The sequence below is a fragment of the Chiloscyllium punctatum genome, chromosome 13, assembly GCF_047496795.1.
Source record: "Chiloscyllium punctatum isolate Juve2018m chromosome 13, sChiPun1.3, whole genome shotgun sequence".
Classification (NCBI taxonomy): domain Eukaryota; kingdom Metazoa; phylum Chordata; class Chondrichthyes; order Orectolobiformes; family Hemiscylliidae; genus Chiloscyllium; species Chiloscyllium punctatum.
Genome location: NC_092751.1, coordinates 107,626,570 through 107,639,205, shown reverse-complemented (window position 1 = coordinate 107,639,205; position 12,636 = coordinate 107,626,570). Strand labels below are relative to the sequence as shown.

Genomic DNA, 12,636 nt, shown 5'->3' with positions numbered 1-12,636 from the left:
CCCAAGGCCCTACCATTATTGGAAAATCCCTACCCTTGTTTGTTGTCCCAAAATGCAATACCTCACATTTAACCAGATTGAACTCTATCTGCCATTTTCCAGCCCATTGATCCATTCAGTCAAGATCACTTTGTAATCTTAGAAAATCCTCTTCACTGTCTACCAGGCCACCAGTTTTGGTATTGTCTGCCAGCCTTCTAATCATGCCTTTTATATTCTCAGTCAAATCATTTATATAAATGACAAACAAAAGAGGATCTGGAGCTAACTGCTGTTGGAACACCACTGGACACAGGCCTCCAGTCAGAAAAGCAACCCTCCACCACCACTCTGTCTCAGGCTGTTAGACCAGTTTTATATCCAGTTTCGGATCCACTCTGAATCCCACGTGACCCAACTTTACTAATTAATCTACCATGCGGAACCTTGTCAAAGGCCTTACTAAAATCCAAATAAATGCCATCACTGCTCTGCCATCATCAATCATTTTGGTAAATTCCTCAAAAAACTCAATTAAGTTTGTGAGACTTGATTTTCCTCACACAAAACCATGCTGACTATCCCTAATCATTTTTTTGCGTCTCTAAACGTCCATAAATCCTATCTTTCGTAAACTCCAACAATTTGCCCACAACTGAAGTCAGACTCACAGGTCTATAGTTCCCCAGTTTCTCCTTACATCCTTCCCTAAAAAAATGTAACAACATTAGCCACCTTCCAGTTGTCAGGCACCTCCCCTGGAGTTATCGATGATGCAAATATATCTTCAAGGGGTCTCACAATTTCCTCCTTTACTTCCCACAACATAGAGTCATAGATAGTCATAGAGATGTACAACATGGAAACAGACCCTTCGGTCCAACCCTTCCATGCCGACCTGATATCCCAACCCAATCTAGTCCCACCTGCCAGCACCTGGCCCATATCACTCCAAACCCTCCCTATTCATATACCCATCCAAATGCTTCATGCTGCTTCTTGGCAAGTTTAACAGTTCCAAGTGGTTTACGCACCATTTTAGGAACAATCTTCTCAACTATTGACAATCCCAAAAAGTAAGTGACCCCACCATCCCCACTCCCACACTACCAACAAAGGTGACCTGATCCACTGTTTGACCAGCAACTATCCAAAGAGAAACCCTGGCTCTCAGTAAGAATTGACCTGAAACTGACCTGTGTTGATTTGGTTTATTCAGGCAGTGGAATCAACAAAATGAATTTAAATGGAGGGAATTTAAATGGCCAGGGATTGAAGATACCTGAATCCCAAACTGTCACAAACCCGTCAACCCCAAAAGGTAGGAATTTCAGCTCTTCAGGATTGTTAGCGTATTTGCCAGGACTGAGAGACCCTTGGTTCTGGCGACAATCTGGGTCATTTATGTCTGCTTATTTCAGTAGGCAGCACCTACATTTATCCCACTGTGTGTTTGAGAAAGTACCATTGATTTCTGCAGGTTCTCAATACAGACTCTTGGACAATGTGCAGGCGTAGGCTATGCTGAAACTAGGTTCAATGCTCAAATAGATGAACACTCCTTCTCAACAGTCAGAGAGATGTACAGCACGGAAACAGACTCTTCGGTCCAACTCGCGCAGCCTGACCAAACATCCCAAACTAATCTAGTTCCATTTGCCAGCATTTGAACCATATCCCTCCAAACTCTTTCTACTCATTTTCCCAACCAGATACCTTTTCAATGTTGTATTTATACCAGGAAAAATAGCCTCAGCCTATTCAGCCTCTCCCTATCACTCAACCCCTCCAACACTGGCAAATCTTTGTAAATTTTTTTCTACCCAACAGAATAGCTCTACAGAAAAGAATATGAGAAATCTTCATTAGTTTAATCTTTATTTGTTTCTAACAACATGTTAAATATTTTAATAATTTATATCACACAGCCATTCAATGGTTGAATAAATAAAACAACACAGAAGCCTCAAGTTGATCCCAGGGTTTCTCCCTGGTTGTGCACAGTATGGTATTTGATCTTATACACATTGCAATGTGTCTAATAATTTGCACCTTTAACAAAATATATGAGAAAATACACACAATGGACAAGATAGAACCAACTTTGAAGAAGTAAATTTATTAGTCAAAATAAATTCTAAAGCTATTGAGTCAACTGAAAATGTCAGAAATGAGTTTGTTTGTATTTTCTTTCAGGTAAAGATATTATGGTTTACAGAACCAAGACTGTTTGATTGAGTTAAGAAAGAGGTCAGCTATAATCAGGCTGAATGATCTCCTCCTGTTCTATTATCGTTCAAATGTGCCTCAATGATTTCTCTTTCTTACTGAAAAGTATTATATTGTAACTTTATCTTTGAAGCTAGCAATAACTACACAAATAATCTTTCTTCTGTGTTACCTGTCTACATCTGAGAAAGGTCCTTACCCAGAGTGATGAGTGATTGGTATTTTTGATGGGGTTTCAGTCAGTTCCTGCCCAAGGATCATTACACAATGGCAGTAATGCTCACCCATACCTGTCACATGCTCATAGTCCATGCGTCCTGTTGCTTTCCTGCTCTTTCTCCCTCAGAGAGGATACTAATGACAAGTGCAGCCTTGTCCCATTGGCGAAGACAACTCACAAAACCACATGAAGGGGCTGTGACTGTAATGTGGAACCGCAGCCAGTCAGCAGCTCCCCTTGCATCTTAAACCCACTGCCTTCATTTACACTGACTCACCAGGGCTGTGGAGATAGAGACACTTCCAAACTACTGTCACACCCCATCTCAATGCAACGATCAGACTGCAAAGTAGCTGTTCCTTTAAGGAACAGCTTATCAGTGGAACATTTCCTGATTCTGTCACTGGTTCCTGAAGTTTTCCTTCTTCAGCTCAAGCATCCCAGGGTGTGGGTATCTCTCCTCAAAAGTCTTCATCCCAACCTGAGAACTCATCCACGGGCTCATCCATCTCTGGGGTGAAGCTGTCAAAGTTGCTGTGATCTGCTGGTCCTTTCAACTTCAGGAAAAGGATCAGGAAAAAAAATTACAAGTGAATGATACTGGGTCTAAAAGGGGTTGGAGCAGGGGGACGGACTGCATAGACTAAGCTTGCATCCCTCTGAGTATTAAACATTTAAGAGACTCTAATTGAGCTTTTGAAGATAATGGAAGGATTAATAGATTGTTACAATTCACTCAGTCATCAGGGATGGTTTGTACCTGTGGCAACATACTCTTTGATCTGAATGTTGCAACCTGGAGCTCTTCATAACGAGAGAGGCTCCAATGTATTCATTCAATGGGTATGGGTGTCTGTGGGTGGGCCAGCATTTATTGCCCATCCCTACCTGCCCTAGAGAAGGTGGTGGTGAGCTGCCATTTGGAACTGCTACAGCCCACCTGCTGTAGGTAACCCTGCAATGCCATTAGGGAGGGATTTCCAGCCTTTTCGTCCAGTGACATTGAAGGAACAGCAATATATTTCCAAGTCAGGATGGTGAGTGGCTTGGAGGGGAACTTGCTGGGGGCGGGGTGTTCCCATGTATCTGCTGCCCTTGTCCTTCAGCCCTGTGGGGGTTGGTTTGGTCACTTGGTTGAATAGCTGGGGTTTGTAATACAGAGTGGGGCCATCAGTGCAGGTTCAGTTCCTGAACTTGCTGAGGTTACCACCATAATCTTACCTTCTCCACCTCATCCCACACCTGAGGCAGGGTGACCCTCAGGTTAAATTCATCACCAGTCCTCTCTCTGTAATGAAAAATGGGACTGTGGTAACTTTTACCATTTTGATGGCTGTGGGTTTGGAATGTGTAAAGGAGCCTTGGTGAATTTCTGCAGTGCACCTTGTAGATAATATGCACTGCTGCTACTGAGCATTGGTGATGGAGGGAGTGGATGTTTATGGATGTAGGGCCGAGCAGATGAGCTACTTTGTCCTGGATGGTGTCCAGCTTCTTGAGTGTTGTTGGAGCTGCCCCCATCCGGGCAAGTGGGGAGTATTCCATCACACTCCTGACTTGTGCCTTGTAGTGATGGACAGGCTTTGGAGAGTCAGGAGGGGAGTTACTCAATCCAGAATTCCCAGTATCTGCCCTGTTCTCATAGCCACAATATTTATATGGCTGGTCCAGCTTAGGTTTGGGTCAGTGGTAACCCACAGGACATTGACAGAACTTGGCTGACCAGCAGTCTCCCCTGTTCTTGTTGCTGAAGCTTTGTTGGAATCTGAGATAAAGGAAAGGGCAGATCACTGGAAAGTTACAGGCCATCTTAGCATGTAGAATGGGAAAGGAAATGTAAGAAAAACTGTGGGATAATCGCGTATTGGTACAGAGCACTGTGACTGGGGCTCTGACAGTCTGCCTGCTGAAGGCCCCGACTGGAACAGATTGTAAAATGAGCCCGTGGCAGAGTTTGGGGATTTTTCACTCAGGGAACAGGCAGGTAAGGGGAAGAGAGGATGGTGAGAGAAACAGACTGAACAGAAGGATGGAGAACTACTGCTGGGAGAGATTAGCTGAGAATCCAGGAGGAGGCGCTGACAGTTCAAATCTGTTCAAGGAAAACAAAGTAGATGCCATCAAGGAGGACAACATTGGAATGTGAAGCCAATATTCATTCTGCTCAATCTTTAGTTTCAGTCTCTTCCTCTTGGAAATTGTTTTGGAATTTGAAGGAAGAAGTGAAGAAATTGAACTTTTTGACACTGACAATCTTTGTTATAGTTCATGTAAAAAACATTAAAAGATAGACAGGTAAGATGTATGAGGAATTGAGAACCGGGTGCAATTTAAAAATAAGGAGGAAGCCATGACAGTTGAGAAGAGGAGAATATAAGTATCTAAGTTAACTGAGCTGGAAGGTTTGTTTTCAGACGTTTCAACACCATGACTAGGTAACATCATCAGTGAGAGTCTGTTGAAGCACTGGTGGTATGTCCCACCTCTCTATTTATAGTCTTGGTTTTTTAAGGTGGGTGATGTCATTTCCAGTTCTTTTTTTCAAGGGAAGGTAGATAGGATCGAAGTCGATGTGTTTACTGATGGAGTTCTAGTTAGAATGCTATGCCTCTAAAAATTCTCATGCATGTCTTTGTTTTGCATGTCCTAGGATGTGTGTGTTGTCCCAGTCAAAGTGGTGTCCTTTTTTGTCTGTATGTATGGAAACTAGTGCTAGTGGATCATGTCTTTTAGTGGCTAGTTGGTGTTCATGTATCCTGGTGTAAAGTTTCTTGCTTGTTTGTCTGATGTAGTATTTTTTTACATTTCTTGGTATTTTGTAAATGACATTAGTTTAGCTGGATGTCTTTAATGGATTCTTTAGAGGAGGATATATTTTACTCAGAGAGTGGTGGATCTTTAGAATTCTCTACCCCAGAGGAGTGTGGTAGCTCAGGATATTTAAAGAAGAAGATGATAAGTTTCTGATTATGGGGTTAGTGCAGGTAAACAGTGTGGGACAGTGTTTGATCAGTGTGATTGTAGTAAATGGCAGAGTGGGCTTGACAGACTGAATGGCCTACACTCTCGTTCCTATTTTCTTGCATTTCACTAAAGTTTCAGAAATATTTTTCTTATTTCATAAATGTGAAAAGCAACATAAAGGGTACATCGAACTTAGAGCCAGTGTGAAGACAACATTTACCTCTCTTTGAAGAGCAGACTTCATCTTCCGACTCCTAAGCCCTTCCCAGTCAAAGCCTTGAAACCATCTAGAATAAAGTGAATGACGCCCACAGTGATGATCAGACTCAAAAGTAATTAATTCTGTTCAGATCATTCATATGAAGTAGCAACTGCCAATGAGAAAGAGACAGCTTGTGCCTACCCTGAGAACAATATGCCGATTCAGAAAGTAGGACAATAACTGCCTTCCACTGAAGATCAAAGCTTTTGTTACCCAATAACTGAATAGTGGAAAGTGCTTGGATTTTACCTTGATCCTTCCTGCATGCTTTGCATTTATAAAGCACCTCAGCCACCTAACTATGTCCAAATGGCTCACAGCTGTAATTATTTTTGACAATGGTTTTCTGTGGTGAGCTGAGCTCAGTGATCAGAATTGCAAACACTTGGGAAAGGTGCCAAATCCAAATAAAAACAGGAGTAAAAGTCAGCTTTAATCTTTCAAAGTCTCCATCTCACTAACTGCCTACAAACCAATGGCTTGTTTCCCATCATCTGGCCAATCCTCCAGCATCAACATGTTTCTCTCAATAACATTCCTTATTCTCACATCCTTTCTTCTCTCTCTCTCTCTCTCTCTCCTTTTCTAATGGATACTGTGTGGTATGATGTTACTGGAAGATTTATGAATTGGAAACAAAAGCAGAAAGTGCTGACGAAACTCAGCGAGTTTGGCACCATCTGGAGAGAGAAAGAAAGAAGTTAATATTTCAAGTCCAGTAACCCTTTGTTAGAACTCATTAATTACTCATTAGAATTTATTAATTGGACTCTGCTTACGATATAGTAGTGGCCGCATTTTGGTTGAATTTTTTCACTATCAATTCCTTAAAGTTTCTAATAGCGCTCTCTGTATTGGTCCTGTTCTTGTACAGTTTGTACAGCACAGGACCACATTCAGCCCAGCCGGACTATTCTCTGTTCCTTTGTAGATAATAATACTCCTTTCTCCCTCAGGTTTGTCCAGCTTCCCGTTAAAATGTAAGTGAGGAGTTGAAACGTTACCATCGGTAGGTGGGAATGGGGCATAGCCTCAAAATAAGGGGGGAGTAGATTTAGGACTGATATGAGGGAGAACTTCTTCACCCAAAGGGCTGGGAATCTGTGGAATTCTCTGCCCAGTGAAGCAGTTGAGGCTACCTTATTGAATGTCTTAAGGCAAAGATAGATAGATTTTTGAACAGTAAAAGAATTAAGAGTTATGGTGAGTGAGGGGGTAAGTGGAGCTGAGTCCACAAAAAGATCAGCCATGGTCTCACTGAATGGTGGAGCAGGCTCGATGGGCTAAATGGCCTACTCCTGCTCCTGGTTTATATGTTTGCATCGATACAACCAATACTCAATCATTCCCTGTGGGAGCAAGTTCCACATTCTCCCTACTCTCTGGGTGAAGGATTTCTCTTGGATTCCCAATAGGATTTATCTATATGAGACTATCCCACCTGGGATGGCCCTGTTATAGCTGCTGAATTTTACATTTGAGTCTTTTTTACAGTGAATTTTGTGTTGATCGAGGTGAAGATCATCGCTCCTCTGGAGTTCAGGACGTTGCTTCCATTCTTTCCCAGTGCTGACCCAGTGAGGCTGGCAGAGGAGGCTCTGTCCTGCTGGAGCAAACATTGCCCCCGGCCGTTCAGTTCACAAACTTGACCATGCTGTGGCTGGGGGGGTTTGCTGATGTTGGCAGTCATGCGGGTCTCGGATACTGCAAGGTCAGGAGTGGCTGCCCATCATTCAGCACAATGGTGACTCTGACTGAGACCGTGGTGAACATTATTGCATGGGTTTGTCAGTGCAGCCTGGTGCAGGGGAGTGCTATATGCTCTCAACTTTGTTTGCAGGAACAGAAGGAGGCCAATCAGCCCCACCAGCCTAGTCCCAATGTAATGAAGCCTGATCTGTATATTAACTCCAGTCACTCGCTATGCAACTAAAAGCCGGCCTACCCGTCTCTCCGATAAGAATGGATCATGCGCCAATCTGAAATTTTCAATGGACCCCCCCCAGCCTTTTACTGATTGTGTTAGACTTCCACTTGCCCTGTCAATGTAAATCTGCTTTTTTGCATCACATTGTTACAGCTTGTTCCTCTTTGCCTCCTCTTGCTCCCACCAAAATCCCCATTGCTATGCAAAGATCAAAGGTCTGTTCATCAAATTTCCATTTCATTATTCAATCACTTACTTGTGTTTCCGAATATCGTTTATCCCATTTTTCTTGTTTCCTAATCTCTCTGTCGGATTAATTCTGCACAGTTACCAAACAGACAGGTTAAAATATGAACGCCTCTCAGTTTCAAAATTGCAATGTGTTCAGCAAACATTAAAATCTGACGATAATTAAAAAGATTGATTTCTGTTTGAAACACAGAGTGAAACAAAAATTCCACTCAATAATTAAAATATTGGAAATAAGCAGCAGGTTTTGCATAAACTCTGCAAAGTGAAAAAGGTTCTTCATCAAAACTGAAGTGACTCATTCTGGTGAAGATTGACACTTTCACTGAAACTGACTCTTAATTCCTGGCAGCTGGTTACCTGGGACTGATGCACATGTCAAGAATTTGGGGTGAAATTGGGGATCTATCCCATGTAACAAAATCTTGGAATCGCATGAAATTCCTCAGAATAAATCCACTGGGAAGTCATAGCAAAAGAAAAGGTGAAATGATGTTTCAGGCTAACTTTAGAGATAATTCAAAAACTGCCATTGGTAGGTTGTGAGACTTGATGAAACTTAACAAAAGAAAGAGAAATACTTTCAGAATCACAAGGATTGGAATCAATGCAGCATCTGAGGATGACAGAAGAAAGGCCATAATTTAGTGGTTAATTAAAGACAGCAGTGGGAGGGAGTAAGGACACAGTGGAAAGATAATAGGTAGTTCATTAGTGATAAATTCAATGAATGCATCATCAATAATCAAAGCACAGCAGAGGAAGGCTCTTGGGGTGCAGTGATAGTGTACCTCCCTCTGAACCAGGAAGCCTAGGTTCAAATCCCACCTGCTCCACATGTATGTAATAATATGTCTGAATAGGTCAATTAGGAAAATATCTCAAGACACAACAGAGATTAAATGGCTTCTTCATATTAGTTTTCACAAAGGAGAGAATGTGGACTCTAGAAGAATAATCTGCTGGTGTAGTGGCAATGCTGGCAGTCTGGTAATCTCAGTATCCAGGCTAATGCTGTGGGGTTACAGGTTCAAACCCTGCCAGGGATAGCTGATGGCTTTCCAATTCATATAGCTGAAAGCTATTCCCAGTAATAATGCCACAAAACTACCATGAAGAGAGGTTGGGTAGGTTAGGATTATTTTCATTAGAAAAAAAGGAGATTGAAGGGTACCTGATTGAGGTCTACAAAATCATGAAGGGTAGAGACAGGGTAGATAGAGATAAGCTTTCTTCCAGGGTGAGGGATTCAATAACAAGAGGTCAAGCTTTCAAGGTGAGAGGTGAAAAGTTTAAGGGGGATACATGCGACAAGTACTTTACACAGAGGGTGGTAGGTGCCTGGAACACATTGTCAGCAGAGGTGGTAGAGGCAGGCACAGTAGATTCATTTAAGGTGCATCTGGACAGATGCATGGGAAGGTGGGGAGCAGAGGGATACAGATGCTTAGGAATTGGGCGATAGGTTTAGACCGTGGATTTGGATCAGCTCAGGCTTGAAGGGCTGAAGGGCCTGTTCCTGGGCTGTAAATTTTCTTTATTTGTTCTCTTTATTGTTGTAAAAACCCACCTGAATCACTACTGCTCTTTAGGGAAGGCATTCTGGGCTGATGTGAGTTTGCCTCTAGTGGGGTATCTTTTGCTCAATGTGGCAATGCTTATGTGATTCTTTGTAACATAAGAAACCAAGATGTGAGTAACAGGGTATTGAAAGAACCAACAGATGTTTAATACAGCTCACAAATAGGCACAGATATTACATTCCTGGGCTCATCAGTGTGTCATGCTTCAAGTGCTCTAAGTTTAAGATGAAGTCTGAGACCTTTACTACCTCAAGTCACATGTTATGATGCAGTGATGGTATCATGAGAATGTCTCTTAAAAGTATAATTGAGATACCGTGGTCCCAGAGAGCTGCTCTTTCATTAGAGAGAGGCAACTGGTGGTGGCTTAACCTGAGGGTCACCACATCTCAGGCAAGGGGAGAGATTGAGAAGGTGGGACTTTATGGTAGCTTCAGTCATTGCAAGGTTTGAACCCATGCTGTTGGTATCACTCTCCAACACAAACCAGCCATTCAGTTAACTGTGCTACCCAACTCCCATACTCAGGTACTGACTGTGAGACATAACATAGCCTACTACATGTGATCCCAGGCGCACAGCAGTGTACTTGACTCTTAACTACCCTCTGAGATTACCTAGCAAGACACTCAGTTTAAGGACAATAAATACTGGCCTTGTCAGTGACTCCAATGTCAAGGAAGAAAAAATCAAGTTAACCTGGCTCAGACTTATAAAAACAAAAATAGCATGCTCAATAATATGAAGGATTAAAAGGTTTGTGCATGCATTGGATCTCTTTAGGAAAAACAGGCTGCTGTTTCTGACCATCATTTCAGAATAAAGGATCATGTTTACTCACTTGCAGAGTCTCCTGATCAGATCCTCAGGTCGCTTGGAAATTCGCTTTGGAAAGTCCACTTTTTCCATTCCTCGCAAAATCATGTTGTAAATTTGAATAGGATCGGATCCTGTAAAGGGAGGGCTAGAGAGAACGTGAGGGAGAGAGAGAGAGAGAGAGTGGCTGGATCATTAATCAACCTGGGTCCAGGTCAGAAGTCACATGACTCCAGGTTATAGTCCAACAGGTTTATTTACTCCGAAAGCTTGTGATTTCAAATAAACCTGTTGGACTATATCCTGGTGTCATATGACTTCTGACTTTGTCCGCTCCAGTCCAACACCGACAACTCCACACCAAGGCAACTTAGGTCTGTGTGTGTCACAGTGTGTCACTGAGTGCAATATTTACTGAGGCAGAAGTGGGAAAATCATCGAAACTCAGAAACACAGGAAATGTCAATAAAATTCGGGATGAATATAGACCAATAGGCCACACCAATGTAAGTAAGAAGGAAAGTACTGGATTTATTAGGAAAAACCTGGAAAATGTATCAGTATCTACAGGAGAGGATACAGCTGAGAGTTTCAGGTGTGATCTTCTTTATCAGAATAGCTGGCATGTTGCTCTTCATTCTTTGAAAGAAGGTAAGGCCACTTACCAGGATCAGGTTCTCTCTGGCCTCCATGGGCATATAACCTGGAGTATTAGAGAATGTGGTTGGGGGGATGATGAATCTCAGTTGGAAAACCATTGTCCTAATCTTCACTGTACAGAGCAGGTGGAAAGATCTTCAGTGACATTTCCTGCTGGTTCTGTTTGACAGTCAATAGGCAAACCTCCACAAATGAGGAGCTCTTTGGAGCAAACACCATGTGTGTTCTCATTTCTATTCATATGTTGAGCAGGGGATACACTAATTGATGGCCATGTGGCCTCATCCAATTCAAACATTATGCTCGGCGATCATACCTCTACCCAGAATAACCTGCTCATTCTGGGTATTGGCTGAGAAAACCTTCTCTGAACTGCTTTCCATTTCCTGGTTCATCACTGCCCCTGGGATATTATTGGTATCCTCTACAGTGAAGACTGATGCAAATTACCTGTTCAGTTCATCTGCCATTTCCTTATTCTCAATTATTAATTCTCCAGTCTGACTTCCCGCAGGACCAATGCTCACTTTGTTAACTCTTCTACTTTTTAAATAATTACAGAAACTCTTGCTATTTGTTTTTATATTTCTGTCTATCTCTCTCTTGTCCTCTAGTTTTCTACGCTTGATTAATTGTTTGGTCATTCTTTGCTGTTTTTATATTCTGCCCAATCTTCTGACTTGACACCTGTCTTTGTACAATGATATGCTTTCTCCTTCTGCACTGTAGGAATTCTATGATTTTATAATATTGTTAGTCTCTTACTCTATGACATTATCTAAGGGATGGTGGGTCCGACCTTGGAATTCTTCTTAGAATATATTCATTCTGTATATTCTGAAATACCTGCCACTGCTTCTCTCGTGACATATCCTTTCAGCTAATTTGCCAATTCACTTCAGCCAACTCTTCTTTAGTGACCTTATATTTGTCTTTACTTATAGTTAAAGAAAAGGTTTGAGACCAACTCCTCCCCTCCCCACATCGAAAATAGAATTCAATTATATCATGGTCACTGCCAACTAGGTGCGTCTTCATTATTAGTCCTATCTCATTGCACAATGTCAGACCTAGTCACCTCCTGTAATTACTGTTCTGAGAAACTATCCTGAAAACATTCCATGAACCTTTCATCCAGACTAACTTCTCCAGTTGACCTGCAGATTAAACTATCCCGTGATTATGACTATGCTTTTCTGATAATCTCTCGTTATTTCTTCTCCTGCCCAACCCAACAGTGTGGTTATTTTTCGGGGGCCTTACACCATTTCTGCTTCTTGATTTTAGCATTTCTCATTTCTACACAAACAATTTCCGTATCATTATTTCCTGAACATGCCTTTGTATTGTGATAAGATTATTAACTAACAGAGTCGCCCTCCACATTTGTCTAGTTTCCTGTCATTCCTAAATATCCTGTTCCATTCAAAATTCAGGTCCCAATCCATGTCACCCTGCAGCCACGTCTCTGTAATGGCTACCAAATCGTATTTATTCATTTCTGTTTGATCTTTGAGTTCATCTGTTTTGTTTTGATGCATTCAGCTGCAGAGCCTTTCATTTTATCTTTTTACACTCTTTGTAAATTTTAGTCTAATCTGTTGGTTGAATCTCAGATTTGTACTTTCTATCCCTTCCTGTTTATTATTTCCTGTGTTAATATTTTTCTCTTTGGCCTTGACCATAGTTCGCCTTCTCAAATTTGATCTTTTGTCTCCATTATTTAATTTAAAACCTTCTCTAATTC

General features: G+C 41.8%; 1 protein-coding gene across 3 annotated transcripts in view; it reads right to left on the bottom strand.

Annotated features, from left to right (window-relative positions):
- Positions 1–1,868: 1,868 nt before the first annotated feature.
- The window catches only part of prkg2l (protein kinase cGMP-dependent 2, like), a 48,154-nt gene continuing 37,386 nt past the window's right edge, over positions 1,869–12,636 (bottom strand). For all 3 annotated transcript variants that reach the window (XM_072583571.1, XM_072583572.1, XM_072583573.1), the window contains 4 exons: positions 10,255–10,377; positions 7,838–7,900; positions 5,613–5,679; positions 1,869–2,985 (listed from right to left, as the gene is read on the bottom strand). In XM_072583571.1, the coding sequence (XP_072439672.1) occupies positions 2,890–2,985; positions 5,613–5,679; positions 7,838–7,900; positions 10,255–10,377 (349 nt within the window). In that variant the 3' untranslated portion in view covers positions 1,869–2,889. The remainder of the gene's footprint in view (positions 2,986–5,612; positions 5,680–7,837; positions 7,901–10,254; positions 10,378–12,636) is intronic.